We start from the raw sequence: 22,151 nt of genomic DNA, 5'->3' as shown, positions 1-22,151 counted from the left end.
TATAATATATGTATATTAGTGCTGAGTATTCAGGAATTTTATCTCAAAATAAAAAATAAAAAATATTCACAAATAGCTGTTTACCATTAACTGCAAATATTAAACCTATATGCATTATGGTTTAAATACCTGTTTGACTACATCTTCAAAAATACCAAAATCATACTTAATATGCAAAACACACACTCTAGCTCCCTCTCAGTATCCACAGACAAACCAAAAGACAAACCAATGATGCTAAGAAAATTACACTTTATGCAACACACACACACACACACACACACACACACACACACACACACACACACACACACACTCCTCTTTCTGATCAGACGTGCACAAAGGGAGCGCAGGGGGCCCCACAGTGCTGACAGAGTGGGTTAACTGGTGCGGTATTCAGCCACTGTGGGTGTGTCAAAAGGCTTGACCCCCCCTGAAAAAAGAAAAGGGTTTGTCCCAATGAGAGCGGGTGGAGGGGGGCGGAGGGGGTGACAGGATCCTCGTGTCACATGAGAAGGCCAGCAAAGCAGCACAGATAAAGGTAAGTGGCTTCTGACCGTTTAAATTAAAAACCTCCATTTGCTGTATAGATTGAATCGCTGCCTCGTGTGATGGGATGGGTTTAGGGGGGTTGTTTTTTTTTTTTTTTTTTTTTCTTGGTACTAAACGAGCTGCTGAAAGCTGTGACACACACCAGGAGGATGGGGGTTTAAATCCCAGGGGAACATTGTGTTGTTTCCCTTCACTACGCTCAGAACGCTCAGCGGTGAAAACTGCCTGAAAAGACGGATCGGAGTGGAAGTTACCAATCGTCTGTCCACGACCATTTGGTTTAAAGTATAACTTTTACAACAGCGTGAAGGAAAAGACACGACGGGTGTTCCAGAACTTTTACCTGCACAATGTGCTGTTAGGAGCCATTCAGGTTGCTCAAAGCATGAAGTGGCTTCTGCTTTCAGTGCTTACAATGGACAGAGGACGACCCTTTAATGGATCTTTCCAAGTCTGATTTTACTTTGATTATTTATAGTTTTAAAGAAGCCTTACAGCGTTCACTTACAGCGTTCACTTACAGCGTTCACATACAGCGTTCGCATACAGCGTTCGCATACAGCGTTCGCATACAGCGTTCGCATACAGCGTTCGCTTGCAGCGTTCATATACAGCGTTCGCATACAGCGTTCACATACAGCGTTGGATTACAGCTTTCGCTTGCAGCGTTCACATACAGCTTTCACTTGCAGCGTTCACATACAGCGTTCACATACTGCGTTCGCTTACAGCGTTCGCTTACAGCGTTCGCTTACAGCGTTCGCTTACAGCGTTCACTTGCAGCGTTCACTTGCAGCGTTCACTTGCAGCGTTCACATACAGCGTTCACATCCAGCGTTTCACTTACAGCGTTCAAATACTGCGTTCGCTTGCAGCATTTCACTTACAGCGTTCACATACTGGGTTCGCTTACAGCGTTCGCTAACAACGTTCGCTTGCAGCATTCGCTTGCAGCGTTCGCTTGCAGCGTTTACATCCAGCGTTTGCTTGCAGCGTTCACTTGCAGCGTTCACATACTGCGTTCACATACAGCATTCACTTACAGCGTTCACTTACAGTGTTCAGTTACAGTGTTTCACTCACACCGTTCACATACAGCATTCACTTACAGCGTTCACTTACAGTGTTTCACTCACACCGTTCACATACTGCGTTCGCCTACAGCGTTCGCTTACAGCGTTCGCTTACAGCGTTCGCTTGCAGCGTTCACATACTGCGTTCGCTTACAGCGTTTGCTTACAGCGTTTGCTTGCAGTGTTTACATCCAGCGTTCGCTTGCAGCGTTCGCTTGCAGTGTTCACTTGCAGCGTTCACGTTCACTTACAGCGTTCACATATTGCGTTCGCATACGGCGTTCGCATACGGCGTTCGCATACGGCGTTCGCTTACAGCGTTCGCTTACAGCATTCGCTTGCAGCGTTTACATCCAGCATTCGCTTGCAGCGTTCACTTACAGCGCTCACATACTGCGTTCGCTTACGGCGTTCGCTTACCGCGCTCGCATACGGAGTTCGCTTACAGCGTTCGCTTACAGCATTCGCTTGCAGCGTTTACATCCAGCATTCGCTTGCAGCGTTCACTTACAGCGTTCACATACTGCGTTCGCTTACGGCGTTCGCTTACCGCGCTCGCATACGGAGTTCGCTTACAGCGTTCGCTTACAGCATTCGCTTACAGCATTCGCTTGCAGCGTTTACATCCAGCATTCGCTTGCAGCGTTCACTTACAGCGTTCACATACTGCGTTCGCTTACGGCGTTCGCTTACCGCGCTCGCATACGGAGTTCGCTTACGGCTTTCACTTACAGCGTTCACATACAGCGTTCACGGCTGTATCCCTGCATGAGTGAAACACTCTTCATGAGTACACTGTGCAATTCATTTGAATGAATTTACATGCAAACTTCCCTCAGCAAGAAATAAGAGATTCAATGAGTCATTAAATAAGCCTTGAATTAGTGGTTGTTCTTTTTTAATAAACGTATGGCTTATGGTGTAAATATGAATGAGATAATTGTCATTGATCATTTTTTAACAGTGAAAACCTAATGAAACTCACCTAAAACATCCAAGGACTGACTTTAATTTTAATTTCACACAAGTGTTGGATGCAGTGTTGTTACATCAGATTGGCCTCTGTGTAGTAGCACTACGATCAGACCACCTACAGTGGGATATGGGGGTAAATTCTATTTGTTTATTCAACATTCAACAATGAGAGGAGAGCAGAGTACGTCCTGCGCCAGGGAGCGGTGACGGGCTGTGGGTGTTTCTGCCGTGGGGCAGTGGAGGAAGGCACTTTCTGCGACATTGCACTGCCCTCAAGTGTTCACAGTCAAAGCAGTGGCGTGCACGTCCCCCCAACGGCCTTCGCTTCACACAGGGCCTGGAGTGTGTGGTTTGATCCAGATAAGAAAGTAGTGTCAACATTTGAATAGGATTTAGTCTACGAAAACAATTATTTGAAGGTTGGATTTAGTTAGTGAGGAGGAGAAAGCAGAAATAGCAGGAGTAGAATTTTAGATTTTAAACACTCAACTATGTTACACTGAGTTTACACTAGTGGACACATTTTTTGATCTCTATAAATGTGATCTATATTATTATGTTATTGGGATTCTCACACACTGTGACAAATTTTCAAATAGCATTTTATTCATTGAATTGACCTATTTTTGCCATTATTATTATTATTATTATTATTATTATTATTATTATTATTATTATTATTATTATTATTATTATTATTGTTATGTGATTCTGAGTCTCACACACTGTGACACATTTTCAAGTAATAGTCCAAGTAGCATATAATTCATAGAATTAACTTGTTGTTATTATTATTTTATTATTATTATTGTTATTATTATTATGTGATTCTGAGTCTCTTACACAGACACATTTTCAAGTAGCATATTATTCACTGAATTGACCTATTGTTGTTATTATTATTTTATTATTATTAATATTATTCATTTTATCTCTATTATAAAGAGACTGAGTCTCACACACACTGTGACAAATGTCCAGGTAGCGCGTAATTAATTAAAAAAAAAGATTATTATTATTATCATGTATGAAAACTATCTTTGTTGTTGTTATTATTAGTTGTAAGTATAGAATAAAGTGCAGCAAGAGTTATTCTAAAGTAGCAAAAAGAGGAGAATTTAACCTCCCAGTGGACTTAATCTGTTTGCTCCTTTAATCTCCATGTTCAACAGGTTATGACTCTAACACGAGGGTGGAACTTTGGTTGAAAGAGAATGAGCATTGCAACCTGTAATCGGTAAGTTTACGAGTCATTTTACACTGTATTTTTTTTTCACATCCTCGTTCTAATGCCATTTGCTCGAGGAAGGTGACCTAGTATTCTCTCATTCAAATAATTTATTTTCTAAATGTAAAATGTAATTGTTATTCTTGATCTTAATTTCAATATTTTGTCACCATACGCACATGTGTGTGTGAGTTTTATTGTATTGGATTTATGCACTGATCTACAAACTCTTTGTGTATTTATATGCTGTCAGTGTATCTACTGCATGTTTGTCTGTAGATGGGCCCCTTATTTAAATAGTTTTTGTATTTCTTTGCCCGAAGCGATGCCTACTCGCTGTAACGTTACGGTACATTTCCTCACTAGAACTTTGAAACCCGACTTAAGTCTGAGTTCCACTTTGCTGTACATGGGGAAAAGTACATGTATCTCACTAGTACATGTACCTCACAAGTACTGTAGCCCAGTACTCCTGCAGCTCAGTACAGTGTGGGCTGCAGGCAGCCATCTGGGCCATAGTGTGCCATTTCAGACGCCTGTTGTCCTTACTACGGCTGTCATCACCATCAGCACATTTCCAGCACATACACAATACGCCCGGGGGTCACACCCAGGTTACACATGCTGCTAGCGGCAGCCTCTATGAAAGTTTGATTCTGACAGACACAAAAGCAATGATCAACATGGAAACGAGGATGCGTTTCTGTAAAAAAGTAGCGTAGAAATAGAAGAAAAAAGGATGAAACATTTATTTCAGATTGTCTCTTGCGAGAGGGAAGGAGCTCGACTGGTGAGTGGTTTGCAGCTAAAGTTATGATGGAAGTTATGATGGAAATTCCGATTAGAGAAGTTGAGTCGATTTTCACCTCAGCTCTGTCTTTTTCTGGGCCGTTGAATTTTTTCCGAGCTGTTTGGCTTCAGTCCCTCCAAGTTAATTAATAAAAGGGATGAGGGTCAGAGTCCAGTTTCTGGACCAGGACCAGCTTTCAGCCGTTGGCAGTTTGGACAGAAGTTCTCTCAGTTCAGAAGTGAAAGAGTGGCGTGGATCAGAACAGGAGCCCAACAGAATGATGTTTTAATGCATTGTATTGTTTGAAAAGGAATCATTCTCACCGGTAGGTTTGGCCATTTCTTGTATTTAGCGTGACCTTCGTTGCTTTGGAAAAGTAACTTTTGATGTCGCCACATGCACTAGGCTATTTATTTTTTATTTTTTTAATCTGAGAGATATTGATTCCTCATCTCAGTAATAGATGATTTAGAGAGAAAATGCTCACTAATGTTTAAGAAACTGAATGTGTAATAAAGCAGAGGGATAGATTTTAGCCCCCTTATCAACTTTTGCATTTTCGGTCACATTACTTTTGCACATCTGCAGTTACAACAGAAATAAATTTAATTAAGCTGTTTCATATACACCTCTCATGTCACTAATATGCCTCTAAAATCTAAAAGGTTTCCCGTGAAAGAGTCTGTTTACAATGGCATGCGGAAAATTCAATCAAGTAAACTGGTTGTTGCTGGTTGTTAATATTAATACTTTACTTGAGTACAGTTTTGAGGTATTTGTATGTTACTTGGGTGGTTCCATTTTATGAAACTTCATATATTTGAAGACACTTTCACCATTTTTTACTACATTTTTCATACAAGCGATTCATTCCGTTTGTAAAAATGTTATGTCAGAGCGACGCTAAGTTGAAAGTGGAAACCATCAAAACATGTGCCACACGTACAATACTGGTATTCATTTACAGTTCTTTTTTTTTATGTGGCTGGAAGACGGCCAAATAATAACAATGAAAGCCAAAATAAATAGAGAGAGGGAGTAGAGAACGGGATTGTCAGGACAAACTGTGTGAGAGAGAAGGGAGGCAGATGGGCATTACTGCAGCCTTTAAAGCAGGTGTTAGAAGTTAGTCCCCACTGATATTCCCATCAAGCCTCATCCACTGCAACAGCCTTTTTACTGGTCAAAGGAGTTTAATCACCTCCAGATTGTCCAGAACTTTGAACTAGGACCAAGAATCACAACCACATCACACCTATTTTAGCCCCCCATTTGAGCTTGTTGTGGAAGTAGTTTGAGATCCTCGGGCAGGGGCCTCGTCTGTTCCAGAGTGAAGGGTTGAAACTGGGGATCGGGATCCCGGGGCTCTGGAACGACCTGAGGAAATCTTTCAAATCTCTTCTTAAAGGGGACGCATTATGAAAATCTCTAACACACAAACTGTGAAATAAGACAACTCAGTCAATTCTTTGTGAGCTGTCTATTTCAGAAAACATGTGGTGAAACACGCCGTTCGGATTTGCGATCCCTTCCTACGCCAAGTGGGGCTTCAGTAGAATTAGAACCGCCCCCCATCTGAGTAACTCCTCCCACGGCTGGAAAATAACAAGCGCCGCTGGGAACTGCTCTGTTCGCTTACAGACCAGCACAAATCTTTTAAAAGAAAGAGGAATTAATACCAGCAGTCCGTGAAGAAACTGCAGACGATGGAAATGTAAGTATTAAAAAAATAATTCTGCTGTGTGTTTATGCGGTAGACAGTGTAGGCTGCGGCGTGCGAGCCACTCTGCGTTTCTCCCAACAAAAATTTTATAAATGTGTGTTTTGATTGTAGATGCATTTATTTTATTTTACAACATTTACATGAAACAAAAAATCCCCACGCACGGCGTCCCGGTGCGGTGCTGGCAACGAAAGTAGGACCAAACTTTTAAATTAGGCCTTGTAGATGTAATATGAGTGAAGCTTCAGCAACGGGACTGATTATTTGTCGCCTTCAATTTGTTCAAAAATACATTTTGGTGGACCGATGAGGATAAATCATTGAAAGAGTACGGATTAAATGATTTAGAGGCATGTTAGAATGGCTAGAATGCATAATATTAGTGGTATTTTAAGGAAAAAAAAAATCAAAAACATGTTTTGGGGACTTCAGAGACCTATCATAATTTGTTGAAAAGGAGCATAATAGGTCCCCTTTAAAATCTACTTTTACCGGACATCATATGCTAATAGAACCTGAATTAGCAATTTGCTGTTTGACGGTTTTACCTTTATGCTTCTTTTATTTTTCCTGTATATTTTCTCCTTGTACCTCTTTTATTATTGTGTTTAATTTGATGGGAGCTTGACTCCCTGTACTTCCTGAGTAGAGAGGGAGGTCGCTGTGCAGAGATGGCTATGGTGTGCCTTACTGACTTTGAGGAGTATGCGAAGGAGCACCTCTCCAAGGCCACATGGGACTACTATGCCGCTGGCGCAGACGAATGCTGCACCAGGGACGACAACATACTGGCCTACAAACGGTACGGTTAATTTAGATAAAGGATGTGTTGGCAAACCACCGGGAGTGATGGTGATGTACTAGGCAGCACTGTTACCTGTGTGGGTGTGTAACTAAATCTAAACCCAGTCCAGGAGCTGAAGTGTGTAAAATGTAGTGACAATAGGGAAAAATAAGTTTGCACATTTGCAAGGATATGGGTAAAATACTTAGTATAAATTAAATGTATTTGTACACTATAATTTATCAAATGAGGCATATACGATGAAGTTGTGTAACAGCCGTTTCAACCGCATTGTTTATTATGTCTATGTCTATTATTTAAATATAATATAATATTATATTACATCAAATGAGATTACATCAAAAAAAATTTATCATAGATCAAATAAGAATATTTTAAATTATCAAATCAAATCAGATGAGATTATATAAAATCACATGAGAATATATGAAATGTGACCAAGTCAGATTACATTTTACTTTCCTGTCTCTCAAAATGGAAGCTGAAATATTTAACGCCAAAAATGCAAATTACGACTGCATCCCAGAGCAGAACACTCAGACACAGTACACGTGTATGTCAATATCTGGGGCCGTACACACAATGTTACAGAGGAGTGGGAATGTTACACTGGTGTTACTCGTGGTTTAAACTGCCCCTCCCCCTCCCCGGCTCAGGATCCGACTCAGGCCTCGCATCCTGCGGGACGTGTCAGTGAGCGACACCAGGACCACCGTGCAAGGCACCGAGATCAGCTTCCCCGTGGGCATCGCACCCACAGCCTTTCACTGCCTGGCCTGGCACGAGGGGGAGGTGGCCACCGCTAGGGGTATGAAACTTGTGCGTGTCAGTATCTATTAAGTCAGTCCTACATAAGTACACATAGAAAGAACAACAGACAGACAGACAGACAGACAGATACAGTTTATATATAGATATTCAGACACAGAACCAAGCTATTTCATCAATACCACCAGGTGGGAGTAGAGCATTGGCAAACTGTAGAAAGCAAATGTTTTACTTTTCCTATCCTGTCCAAGACAATAATTGTATTGTAAGAGATACCTTGACAAAATACCAGTTTAGTTGCATTTTGGGCACCTAATGCAACCACAGTACTGTAGTTGCATTCTACACGCCAGCAACGAGACTACTAATGTGTTCAAATCCCTCTCCCTGCTCCCCTCACACCCTCACAGCCACCGAGGCGGTCAACACCTGCTACATCACCAGTACGTACTCCACCTGCTCCGTGGAGGAGATCATGGCGGCAGCCCCAAACGGCTACCGCTGGTTCCAGCTGTACGTATACCGTGACCGCAAGCTGTCGGAGCAGATCGTGCACCGCGTGGAGGCGCTGGGCTACAAGGCCCTGGTCCTCACCGTGGATGTTCCCTACACTGGCAAGCGCCGCAACGACATACGCAACCAGTTCAAACTGCCGCCGCACCTCAAGGTCAAGAACTTTGACGGGGTGTTCCAGGTAACGGTAAACAATTTTTAAGATTACATTACCCTATCCTATCCTACCCTACTCTACTAAGCTAACCCTAGAACAAATTCCTTTGGGGACATTGGTTGAAAGTAAAGAAAGTGGGAAACTATTTTGGAAACTATTAGAAACTATTTCTGTTCTGGTCATACAGAGATATGCGAGTGAAAGAATTATTCTGACAACAAGGCCATCTACTGCACTTTGGCCACAGCCAGGGAGTAAAAGCTTGCGCAACAAACTGGCTTTGGGATATTCCTTTGCTTATCTTTGCAAAATTGCATTACCTTGCGTTGCCTGTCGTTATCCCAAATGTAACCCCCCTCCCCGACCCCCATACTTAAAAAGAAGTAGAACACTTTGACCAAAAAGACGTTTGACCCAGAGCAAGAAAAGGCGTGACCAGAACATGACGCAGTGATTTGGGTTCTTTCGTTGTTTTCGGTGCAAGCCCCCGAGGAGAACTGTCTGATTCTCGCTCTGAGAGCTCCCCTTGTCACGAATGGTCCAAGTGATGGTGCGACATGGCAGGGGATGGACTTTTTTTTTGTTTTTTCTTTTATCCATCTTTAAATCCATCAAAGTCACAGCCAACTCCTCTCGCTGTCACATCTGTGCTTCTTTCACTACCACTATTGTTGTTTTGCTCCGTTTCTCTTTCGTTTCTAGCAACTCCGGAGATAGGTGCCAGGGAATCACTAAATGGCGGCATGTTAAATGCTTTTCTCTTTCCCAATTTTCTCATTGCCAAGTATTTTCTCATTTGTATTAGTTTTGACGGCAGTCATACTAGCAGTATCACTCACAGAGCAGTAGTCAGGGAAGTAGGAGTAACAATGAGTAGCAGTACCAGTAACAAAAGTTTTAAGAGCAGAATAACCTCAAAGTTTGCGTACTCACTGTACGCCGAATGTGCTTACCCTGTCGTTACTTTCCTACCTAAAGCAGGAGGCTGCAGGTCCAGAGGAGTACGGGATCCCAGCAAACACATTGGACCCCTCCATCAGCTGGAAAGATGTCTACTGGCTGCAGTCGCTCACCCGCCTGCCCATCATCATCAAGGGCATCCTGACCAAGGAGGATGCTGAGTTGGCAGTGGAGCACGGAGTCCAGGGCATAATCGTGTCCAACCACGGGGGCAGGCAGCTGGACGGTGGCCCCGCCACAGTAAGGATGCGGGCTACTCCTTGGTTACAGCTCACCTAAACATTGCTTACTACTAACCTAAACATTGATGATCCTTACATGCACCTTACCTAAACATTACGTAATACTTACCTAAACCCTACTTACTACTTACATAAAAAATGATAATCTGCAGCTTACCCCTACATCCACCTGATCTAAACATTACTTACTTGTTACCTTAACATTGATGAACGTTACATGCACCTTAGCTAAACGTGACTTACTACTTACCTACACATTGATGACCCTTACATGCACCTTAGCTAAACATTACTTACTACTTACCAAAACATTGATGATTCTTACGTGCACCTTACCTAAACAATACTGACTACTTACCTATACATTAATGATCCTTACATGCACTTTATCTAAATGTTACTTACGCCTTACTTAAAAACGACTTTACGAGTATGTTACCTAACCTTTGCTTAATTACCATAATTCCCGAATTATAATGTGGCTAAAAATGACTTGGGTACTTTGATACACCATCGGGTCATATTTCTTAAAACTTAATTGAAAGTTAACATACACCTTACTGTGTCTATGCATCTAAATATCATCAATATCAATATCATCTATCTACAGTATATACTGTATATGACTACTGTATCTATCTCAACTCAAATGTTTATTACCTATGCATCTATCTATTCAACTCAAATCATTATAATGTTTGTCTGTCAATCTGTCTGTCTACTGACCGAGCTGCTACTCTCCCTGCTGCACAGATCGATGCTCTGTCTGAGATCGTGGACACGGTGCAGGGCAGGATCGAGGTTTATCTGGATGGAGGCATCAGGACAGGAAGTGACGTTCTGAAGGCCGTGGCCCTGGGAGCAAAGTGCGTGTTCATAGGCCGGCCGGCAGTCTGGGGCCTGGCCTACAAGGTAAACAGGGAGCGAGCGAGTAAGTGAGTTTCTGGTTTTGTGAGAGAGTGTGTTTCCGTTTATTTTGTTGAAAGAGTGAGATTCTAGTTTTGGGTTAGGGACAAATATTGATAAGAGTGAACGTTAGGAGTTATTTAATCTTAGTTTCACATCACTGTTTAAGATATTATGACTCATTCCCAAATGTTTACTTTAATTAAGTCATTTAAATGATTGAATGAATAATTAAAAGTTTAAATGGTTGTTAGAGGAGAGGCACAGCAAACATTTAAAAATCAAAGCTATCATCCAGTACTGGTTATTATTGGATGGAGCTATACGATTCCATTATCGGCAAATTCTTTTGAGTTTTTTTGGTTAATCCATGGTCGTATTTGATGTGCCAGGGTGAGGAAGGAGTGAGAGAAGTACTGCAGATCCTCAATGACGAGTTCTGTTTGTCCATGGCTTTGTCCGGTAAGTCACACACTTCACTGATCATTGGAATGTTAAACAATACTCCCAATGAATTCATTTAACAACTGAGGATTGCCCTATTCAATGCTAATGTTTTAGTTTTTTTTGTCATGAAAATTACCTTCCAATAGCCCCAGATGATGGTTGGAGGTGTATATCGACCTCCAAAGCAGTTGGTCAGGATGTGCTTCCTGTGAATTGACAAACATTTTGGGGGACAGAATGGGCCAGGAGTTGAAGATGTGTAGATATCGAGGTACCTGTGAGCAAAATTGTTATGCTCAGAATCCTTGTGAGGAATTTTTCCCACCGGACATTTTACAACGGGGGAGTGGGGGTGTCCCCGTTATGCACTGTGCTTCTTTATTTAGTTTTATTTATTTTACTTTATTTAGAGTAAAGTCAAATACATCTAAAATAAAAACCACAATGTACTCAATGTGTTATTGAGATGGACGGGGAAGAGCAGCAGACGGAGATCACGGCCGCAAGTTACGCATGGAGATCAGGCATGGAGAGGGAGACAGGTCCTGATCTGGACCTGATCTAAAGTCTTCTATAGCCTGCTTTCTCTCCTCTCCTCACATGATAAGTGAAATGTGACTGCAGACTGTTCTGCGACTCTGCTGTGCGCGCATGAAGCAGACACTTTCCCTTTTTAACATACTCAGCATTTTACAAATTTGATAATTATTTTTTATTTTTTTCAAGGAACTTGGGCGCTGAAATGCAAAAATTAACTGAGTGGGTTTTATTTATTTTGTTATCTTTTTGTTCGGGCATCGGTGAATGCCCAAACAGTATGTAACACCAGTAACACCAATAACTGCGGCAACCCTCATGTGAACCCATAAGTACAACACAAAAACAATCAAGTAAGAAGTCAAAGTCCACAAGGTTTATACGAAAAAAAAGGCAGGGGATCAGTCAGAGAAGGCTAACTTATCCAGTAGGGAACAGCCAGAGAACCAGGGTCCAGGAAAACAGGCAGAGACTCAGAGTCCAGGCAGCGGTTCGGACGGAAGGGACAGGAAACCGGTAGTAGTGCGGTAAAGCTCAGCGTAACGCAAGAGACAATCTGGCAGAGAACAAAGGGAAGCGGACTGGTATTTATATTGAGCGACTAAGGAGGGAGTGAGCTGCAGGTGGAGAAAACCAGGTGAAGGGAAGGGGTGACAGTAAAGAAAAGGGAGTGGGCTGGAGGTTAGTGACATGGCATGAGGAAATAACCGGATGCAGAAAAACATATAAACAAATATAAATATGTAGGAAGTGATACGGATATGGAAAGACTGGGGAAGACACAGGCAAACAGCTGCTGGGTTGATGATCTTGGCTATGGGGAATGCCCCTACAAAGTGTGGGCCAGACCTTTTGTACCAGAGTGTAGGCGGGAGCCAGGGTGAGATGACGGTTGGCTGATATCAGATAGCAGTCAGAGGTACGTTGGCACCTTTGGATGAAGGCTTGAAAAGCTGGGACGCTTTTCCGTTCCTGCTCAGGAAATAGAGGAGGCTGATAGCCCCAGGAACACTGGAATGGAGAGAGGCCGGTAGCAAAGTTGGGCAACTCGGCCACTGCAGAACATGAGAGCATACATCGGCTGGCACAAAAAGGGCGGTTATCAGGGTAACTGCTGGTGCATTAGAAAGAGAGTACTTTACCTTCTGCTCCACCTCCCAGGTAACCACACAGACTACGCAGAATCTCGGGGCAGAATCTCCGCTGGCTGTGAAGGACGACCCTCAGCTTGGTAGATGCGAGAGCGGGCGTCGGGTTTGGCGTTCTTTGATCCCGGGCGGTATGGAAGAGAAAAGTAAAACTGAAATTGTAAAAAACAGCATCCACTTGTCTGATCGGATGTATTTGAGGTTCTTGTGGTCAGCCCAGACAATGAGTGATTTACTCTTCTCCCTCAAACCAGTGCCTCTACTCCTCCAAAGCCATCTTGACTGCCAACAGCTTCCGGTACTCAATGTCATAATTGCGCTCTGCAGGGGATAAGTTGCGAGAAAAGGCAAATGGGTGAAGTTTTGGGTCGACAGCAGCTTTCTGGGAGAGTACAGCCCCTACACCCAAATTGGAGGCATCCACCTCCATCACAAACTGACGGGAGGGGTCAGGCAGGTTGAGAATGGGTGAGGTGAACCGTCTCTTTAATTCACCAAAGGCCTTGTCCACCACAAGTGACCAGAGGAAAGGAGAACTTGGGGAGATCAATGTAGTGAGTGGTGGCTATAGTTCCGGATGAACCTTCTGTGAAAGTTGGCAAACCCCAAGAACTGCTGCAAACTCTTCCTGGATGCCGGTACTGGCCAGTCGACGATGGCCTGAACCTTGGCTGGGTGCATCTGCATGTTCCCTTTAGGAACCACGAGGAGGAGGAGATCGATGCCCAAGGAGATCGTCACCACATGGAATTCGCCCTTCTCCGCCTTTATGAACAGCTTGCTCTCCAGAAGCCTCTAGAGAACACACTTGACATGGTGGACATGCTCCTGCTCAGATCTGGAGATGGATATCATTCAGGTAGAGGAAAGAAAAAACATTAATAAAATCTCTGAGAACATCTTTCACCATGGCCTAGAAGACTGCAGGAGTGTTGGTGGACCAAAGGGCATGACCGGGTACTCATAATGTCCACTGTGGGTGTTGAAGGCTGTTTTCCATTTGTCTCCCTCCTTGATGCAGACCAGATGATAAGCATTCTGGAGATCCAGCTTGGTGAACATGGTTGCCCCCTGCAGGAGATTGAAAGCAGAAGATATGACTGGAAGGGGGTACCTGTTCTTCACCGTTATATTGTAATATAACGGTGAAGAACGACAATTTATATATACGGCAGTCGATGCAGGGTCACAGTGACTTGTCCTTCTTCCCCACAATGTGGGGAAGTATGTAGTTTGTAGTTTGAATGTAATGCAACGCACCCGGTGATTGTGTGCTATCACCGGGTGCGTTGCATTACATTTCACTGCATATATGTATGGAAGTATGTATATGTATGTGACAAATAAAAATCTTGAATCAAAGAAGTAGACCTCCCCGGCTGGAGATGAAGCCAAATAATACTAGAGATGTTCCAATACTATTTTTTTCCTTTTCGATATGGATTCTGATACCTGAACTTGCGTACCGGCCGATACAGAGTACAGATCCGATACCAATGCGTTGTACCCACGATGAGGGACCTCAGGTCTGTGAATCAAGTCTGTGTCTATCATCAAGGCCCCACTAGAACCAGTTCCACCCTGTTCTCCCTTATAGTGCGCTGGGCTGGAACCAGAGCGCTCTTTTGCCAATTTACCAGTAAATCCAGGCTGCAGAGATGGTCGAAAAACGTCCCCCTGTTGGAGTGTGTCGTCTCCTTGGACCCGCTATTATCAGGAGATCATTCAGATATGACAGAACCTTTATTCCACTGGTGCGTAGAGGGCAATAGCTGCCTCCAAACAAATAGTGAATATATCTGCTGTAAAAGCCGCGGTTGCAGCAAGCAGACATTATTAAGTAGCAACAGCCTGCCCTGCTGGGGAGGGAACTGAAGATATGGGCCTGATGGTGGATTACTTCCAGGGGCAGACTCGAGCATTCAACGCAAAAGAACAGGTCGTCACGGGTTGAGCGGTCAAGAGAAAGGGCGGCTGCGACGTGCACATGCTTTCAATACCGCAATCGACATAATAATTCCTTAATTTTCCTTTTTAATTTCCGAAAAGAGGGCTTCCTCCAACAGCAAAGAGCTGAATGAGCAAAGAGGAAGTATGACAGGTGGTGACCTAGTATATATACTGGGGGTGAGCCATATAATGGGTACCGAGTGGCCCAATCACAGCCTGTCAGGGCCTAAGTGAAACTTGGTTGGTATAAAGGGGCTTTAAGCTTTATTCAATGGAGCAGCTTAGAAAGGCTTAGAAATAACTTCAGTTTGAAATAAAGTTAAACAGTAGTCAACATCAACTTAAAAATTTAACATCCAAAGTAACCAAGAATTACAATTACAGTATAAAACAAACAAGCAGCAGCTACACAGTAAAACAAAGATTGAGTTCAAACAAGTAGGCTACACATTGCAGTAGCACCTTAGTGTTGCTCACAATTTCAAGAGCAATGGCAGGTTCTTCTTCAAGACGATGAGCATTCCTGCTCTCTCTCCTCCTAGCCTGTTACTCCTTGCATCAACAATGTTGGAGGCTGCGCTGGACAGTCTCTCGTTATCCACACTCTTAAAAGGAGCACAGAGAATTTTTGTGGCAGTGGCAGACAGGGTGGGAAACAGAACTTGGTTGCCTCCCAGGAGGTTTGGGCCGGTGTAAAAATTTTCAAACTGGTTTGATATGAAACCAAAGAACCGACCGGTATACCGAATATTACCACTAGATGACGCACTTGACTCAGCAGCTGCTCTCGGTGGTTGGTGGCGCAGGGCCTGTCAGACAGTAATGGCTCCGTTAGCCCGTTTATAAGCAAACATAATATTATGTTAATCACATTGTCATGTTGCTTATTACTACTTAATTATATGTTTTACACTAAAATTTGAGTGTATATGCAGGTAAACCCCCTTTTTTGTTTTTCCTGGTGTCACCTTCGACATCACAAAATCGTCAGAAAAGGGCGTCATGTTTCCAGTGTGACTGGGAAATAAATAATTACTAGAAAGCACTGGCACTGCCAGTACCCAAAGCGGGGACGCTCCTCTGGTTCGGAGCCCGGCTTGGGCTGCTGCTGAAGTGGCTCTGGGCCCGGTGGGGAGCGTGGGGCTTCTCCACTCCGTGTGGCCTGGGTCAGAGCGGTCCCCACGGAGCGGTCCTAACACTCAAAACATTTCATGGTCCCGCATGTGGGAAAAAAAAAATCAATAACTTAACTGATTTTGGATTCAAAATTGGATATGAAATGATCGAATGTATATGTATGTGACAAATAATCTCTTGAACTTGAACCTGAATGAAACGTGGATATTCCTGTCCATTTACACACAAACATCCAGAAACAGAGTGAAAATTAAGGTGTCTAGCGGGGTGTCATGTTTCCCTTACCGCTGATCGGAGCTGGAGCCAATAATAGCCCGTGACTACAGAGTAATTTGTCCCGGGAATGAATGTAAAAGGTGACCTTTCCCACTGAAGACAAAAAACAGATGTTAGCGGATGTTAGTGGGTTTTTAGTGCAGTGGAAAAAAGGTACAAGTTAGATTTAGCGCTGGGATGCCGTCTACACAGGTTGCTGGTGTTGGCTATTTTTTTATTTGCCAGACTGTCTCATAATGACAAAGCCGACATTTGTCGGCAGAGTTCAGGGAATTAACTTAGGGACAGGAGACGGAGCAAATCTGAGGCATACCTCAGATAGCTTCATCCTACAAACCAGCGATGGCCAGACCAGCAGGCTCAGAAGGCTGAAGAACGGTGTCCCGCAAGGCTCTGTCCTCTCACCAATGTTATTTAACATCTATATTCACGACCTGCCAGACACAACATCCAAGAAGTACGGCTATGCGGACGACCTGGCCATCATGCTTCGATGCCCAACATGGAACACTATGGAAGAAGGCCTCAACCGAGACATGGGCATCCTGGCAGACTACCTCCAGAAGTGGCACCTTCAGCTCAGCATGGGCAAAACAGTGTCTGCAGCTTACCACCTCTACAACCGGGAGGCAAGAAGGGAACTGGACGTGCATGTTGGCAACATCCGCCTGGAGTTCCAGCAAGCCCCCAAGTACCTCGGCGTATGCTTGGACCGGACGCTGTCCTACAAGCAGCACCTGGATGAAGTGAAGGCCAAGACAACCGCAAGGGTCTCGCTCATCCGCCGCCTTGCAGGCTCGACTTGGGGAGCTTCCCCCCAGACCCTACGCATATCCATGCAAGCCCTGGTCCTACCCGTAGCGGAATACTGTGCCCCTGCCTGGAGCAGAAGTCCACATGCGAACAAGGTGGATAGGATAGGGGGATGGTGGCTCAGGCGGTAGAGCTGGTGGTCTAGTGATCTAAAGGTCGCTGGTTCGATCCCAGGCTCCTCCTGCTAGCAGGCTGTAGTGTCCTTGAGCAAGACAATTAACCCCTCATTGCTCCTGATGGCTGCGCCCGTTGGTGTTTGAACAATTGTAAGTCGCTTTGGATAAAAGCGTCTGCTAAATGACTAAATGTAAATGTAATGTAAATGATACTGTCATCAACAGCGCCCTCCGGATAGTAACTGGTTGTCTGAAACCCACCCCTGTGTCCTACCTGCCAGTCCTAGCTGGTATCGCCCCACCCAGTCTCCGACGGGAAGCAGCTACCCTCGCCCTGCAAGGAAAGCCCAGAAGAACGACTGGCACATCCTACACAAAGCCACAACAACACCGGCACCACCATGCAGGCTCAAGTCTCGCCATCCCTACAACAAGGCAGCACAAGAGATGCTACAGTCGATCCCTGACGACTTGTCCAAGGACGCCTGGCTGGCAGCATCCTGGAGACAATCGTTGGAGTCAGCTGCGCCCTCCCGCATCCAACGATACATCCGGGACCCAGGAGGAGGTGTAAAAGGAGAAGACATGCCACGCCACCTATGGACCTCGCTGAACCGCCTGCGTACTGGCGTCGGGCGCTTCAAGTCCTCTCTAAAGAAGTGGGGCCTATCCGACAGTGCGTCATGCGAGTGTGGCGAACCTGAACAGACTGCCGAGCACATAATCACCAGCTGCCCCCTATACAGCCCACCCTCAGAAGCTGGCCTTTTTGACCTAGGACTGGAGACGAGGGCGTGGCTATATGACACTGAGTTGGCCATCTGATGATATACGAAAGAAGAAGATGAGGCATACCGAGTTGCAATATGAACTCCAGTGTAGAATGGAACCCGTTCCTCAGTCAATCTTTGGATTATGTGTCAGGAGCCAAGGGAAACCCAAGATCACCGGTAGTTGAGGAGAATCCATCAGGTGGAATGTATGAGTTTCATGATAATTACCTGATATGCCAAGATGTACAGGACCAGTACAGTGAGTGATGTAGCAGAGAAGGTGACCATCGAAAGCTCTGGTGTTGATGGGTTTTGACCGAAGCTCCTGTGGAATGCCCAGTTGCTCTACCAGGGAGAAGTCCAAAAAATTTGCTCCAGAGTCGATGAGAACCAACGCTCGGCTAAAACCCAGCTGAGAAAGGAGCAGGGGACGAGAGTGTCTTTTGGAGTGGATTGCACGCCCCACCAGCGCCCTCTGGTTCACTGATGAGCCCCTCCTTTTAACGGAGAGTTGGACACCTAATGACACGCCCCCCTGACAGCAGAACAGACAGCAGTTCTCCCTCCGGCGGCACTGTCGTTCCGCTGAGGACAGCCTGGCCCAACCAAGCTGCCCAGTCGCTTGGGGTGCTCAAGGTAGGATCCGACAAGGAAGGAGGAGGCGATGCTGGTGGTTGCCGCAGACCTTGGGAACCTCAGGCCTCCACTCCAGGAGATTTCTGTCGGTGCAGATGGCCGTGGCGATGAGAGCGTTTATCTGCTGAGCCGCCAGCTCAAACTTGATGACATCAGAAGGCCCGTGGTAAAAGGCGTTGACCAGCGATGAGTAATTCCAATCGCTCTCTGCTGCGAGGGTCCAAAACTCAATGGAATAGTCGATAACTCGCTTGTCCCCCTGAACCAGGTTAAAAAGTCCACGAACAGCCCCACGGCCAGGTGTATGCATGGTTGAAAACCCTCCGGAGACCGTCCGAGAAGGGTTTCATCGAAGAGCAGAGATCCGACTGCTTCTCCCACTCGACTACCCCAGTTCCGAGTCCTTCCTGACCTGGGTGACCATGAAAGCCACTCGGTGACTCTTGGTGGGATACGTGAGGGGTTGCAGTTCAAAGGTTAATGAGCAGAGCGTGAGGAAGGACCGGCAGGTACCTGGAGCTCCGGAGAAGCGTTCGGGAGCAGAGAGGTGAGGTTCCAGACTGGGAACAGCATGAGCAGGAGAACTGGTAGATGGTGCAGCCGTTGTTTGACTGATCAGAGTGAGCCGCTGGATCAGGTCACAAGAGCCTCCAAACGTCGTCATGGCGTGCAGAGGATTCCTGGAGAGCCGCCGCAATGGCAGAGAGTTGTTGCTCATGTTGTCGTAGAGCACAAATCCTGTGCCGCCCCCTCTCGTCTGAGAGTCTCTGAGTCGGCTGGGTTAAGTTCTGGCCAGATTGTACTGATACGCTCATTGACTCAGAACGGGTGTGAACCCATAAGCACGACGAAAAAACAATCAGGTAAGAAGTCAAAGTCTACAAGGTTTATACGATAAAACGGGCAGAGAATCTGCGTCTCGGGCAGAAATCTTGAAATCAGGCAGAGGTTGGGACGGAAGGTACAGGAAACAGGTAGTAGTGCAGGAAAGCAACAAAGGGAAGGTCTGGACTGGTTTTTATACTGAGGGACTAACAAGGGAATGACCTGCAGGCAGGGGAAACCAGGTGAACGGATGGGAGTGACAGCCAAGCAAAGGGGAGTGGGTGGATCTGAAATGACATGGCGGTTAGTGACATGGCATGAGGAAATGTCGAGATGAAAATAAAACATGAAAACAAATATAAATACTGGGAGATCAGGGAGGATTCATGAGAGAGATACTAGAAGATGCGAGAAACTCTGTCCCTGGGATGCACAAATGCACAAAATTGAAAGAGCATAGAGAAAGTGTACTGAATAGTCATTTACCAATACAGAGAACCAATTATAAAACCTGAAATCTTTACAAAATGTTCATTGAGATCACTGAACATGAAGTTTATTATTTTGAGTAATTTTGTTTTTACATCGATTTGCTTTGACATAATTAGATATAACATCAAATTGTCACTGAGGCCCAAAAAAAAAATTTAACCTAACAGTGGGAACGTAAAAATAGGACATTCAAGCTCAATCTCTCTACCTCCCTTGTCCATAAAACGTCACCGCTCCAGGACGGGGCAGGGCCATGGTGTCAATTAAACTCTGCCAATCAGGGATGGAGACCCAGAATCATGGGAGAAGCTCCGATACGGACCAGCTCTTGTCTACATGGGTTTGAAAGAAGAAATATCCACAAACTGACTGACACCGGTCAGCAAACAGCAGGGCGGCCCCACTGAACCACATCTCTACTCGAGGCATTCGCCTGCGGTGCCATGCATCAGCACGTTAGACTCCCATACTGTCAAGTTAACAAAGCATATTATATAGGAGATAATATAGTATATACCATATACAGTATTATGCTCATAATGCTGCCCACTCAGCTTGGCCGTCCTGGAAGGGGGTTTCCTCTTTTTTCATTTCTTTTGCATTTTCCTCCACAAGTGTTTTTTCTAGGTGTTTTTCCTTGTCGGGTGAAGGTTAAAGCTAAAGATTTCAATATGAAATGTGGGCTCGTGAAGCCCTTTGACAGTGTACTGTGATTAAGGGCAGTATAAATAAACCTGACTGGACAGAGGGAGGCTGACACGTGGCAGATATAACTACACTGCTGCGGAGGCGGAAGACAAGAGAGCGGACTGAAAATCTCCCCTACGGGCCGTAAACAGCATCAAATCAAGACACCAAATCAAGCTGTATTGTTACAGGGTGAAAAACAATCAACTTTTACATACAACAAATAGTTAAATGATTGTTCTGCAATGGTTATATCCCTTTCCTAGTTGGACTACAATTTAAAATAAATATCACCCCTGCTAACATTACACCCACAAAAAACACAAATTTTCACAGTGGCAAGATCATAAAAACACATTAACCAAATGAGCACATCAGTATTCCAAGTGTCTGTTTTCCTCTCCACGCAGGATGCAGGAACGTGGCTGAGATCAACAGGAACCTGATCCAGTTCTCCAAACTCTGACACACCAGCTGAGGGCGACACAGAGGAGGAACACTGGATCAGACCCAAAAGAAGACAAGCAGCAGCTGGACATAAACCAAGAAACTGGGAGCTATTTAGCTCTAATCCATGTTTTTACTGATATTACAAAGCAACATTTTACATAAAAGCAAAAGTGTTATTTCCATAACTGTTATCCATTTGAGGTTTGTCATCGAGCTAGGCTCCTTATATATATTATACCATAGCCAGGTCTAATTTGTTCAGGTTGAGAGGCTTTTAAGGGTTTGGGGACTGTGTGTAAAAGAAGGGCTGCGAAGATAATTGTTTTCATAATCGATGCATTTGATGATTTTTCTGATTATTCAATTAATCTGTGCGATTAATTAATAAGCATAAACTTATAAATATGATATAAGTTCATAGGTTGCACAGTGAAGGTAAATGTTAATCAAGTTTTCTGAAAACAAACTAACTGAATATTTTTACCAAGTATTCTAAAACAACCTTTCAATTAATGTGTCATAAAGGACTATCATTAACATTTGGTGAAGTTTTTACACGATACATCACAACAATTATTCAATTCCAAAATGTACTTATTTTAAACAAGGTTTTCTGTTCAATCGATGAATCCATTTTTCTATTAATCTTTTAACCCCTAAATATATTGAAGGGCTGACTGTGTGACTGTAAGAAGGCAGCAGAGGAAAGGTGAATGTGAATTAGGTGGCAGACTTAGTCAGCGAGTAATGAAGGTGTTTCCTCCAACAGAAGGTGTTTTGTTGTTTTAGGATTGAGTTAAATGGCGAGGATTCAGGAAAACCATAATCCTTTATGGATTGTACTATAATGACTGTAACGTTTGGTTATTGGGTTTGTATTAACCAGGGATGCACAGATACCTTTTTTTCCAGACCAAGTACAATACTGAGTACTCACTCTTGGGTACTTGCTGATATAAAGTACCGATACAAACACGAAGAAATTTTTGGTATAGCGATTGCTGGTTGCTGAAGACCCTGTACATTGATTATTTTCAGATTTATTCTCTCTTTTGTTGAAACAAAATCAGATATGACACAAAACTGCCACTGAGTTCCAAAGATTTAAGCATGGCCTACAGCTACGATGCTATCAGGTTTTGGCATTGGAGCTTTTTTACAAGTACGAGCAC

General features: G+C 44.2%; 1 protein-coding gene across 4 annotated transcripts; it reads left to right on the top strand.

The window, feature by feature from the left end:
* Nucleotides 1–3,822: 3,822 nt before the first annotated feature.
* On the top strand, nt 3,823–21,539 carry hao2 (hydroxyacid oxidase 2 (long chain)). 4 transcript variants are annotated; one of them, XM_080018569.1, is made up of 8 exons: nt 3,823–3,837; nt 6,991–7,143; nt 7,803–7,954; nt 8,325–8,614; nt 9,563–9,784; nt 10,540–10,698; nt 11,085–11,154; nt 20,940–21,539. In XM_080018569.1, exons 2-8 carry the CDS (start codon nt 7,013–7,015, stop codon nt 20,993–20,995), a joined length of 1,080 nt encoding a protein of 359 aa, XP_079874695.1. In that variant the 5' UTR covers nt 3,823–3,837; nt 6,991–7,012; the 3' UTR covers nt 20,996–21,539. The 4 variants fall into 4 exon arrangements, with proteins under 4 accessions (XP_079874695.1, XP_079874694.1, XP_079874693.1 ...); XM_080018568.1 differs by lacking the exon at nt 3,823–3,837 and adding an exon at nt 6,318–6,332 and having other exon boundaries at nt 8,325–8,608; nt 9,566–9,784; XM_080018567.1 differs by lacking the exon at nt 3,823–3,837 and adding an exon at nt 6,318–6,332 and having other exon boundaries at nt 8,325–8,608.
* Nucleotides 21,540–22,151: the final 612 nt, after the last annotated feature.

Source organism: Zeus faber, assembly GCF_960531495.2.
Source record: "Zeus faber genome assembly, chromosome: 18".
Classification (NCBI taxonomy): Eukaryota; Metazoa; Chordata; class Actinopteri; order Zeiformes; family Zeidae; genus Zeus; species Zeus faber.
Note: the sequence above shows the minus strand (reverse complement) of the source record. Positions and strands in the feature narration are given on the sequence as shown.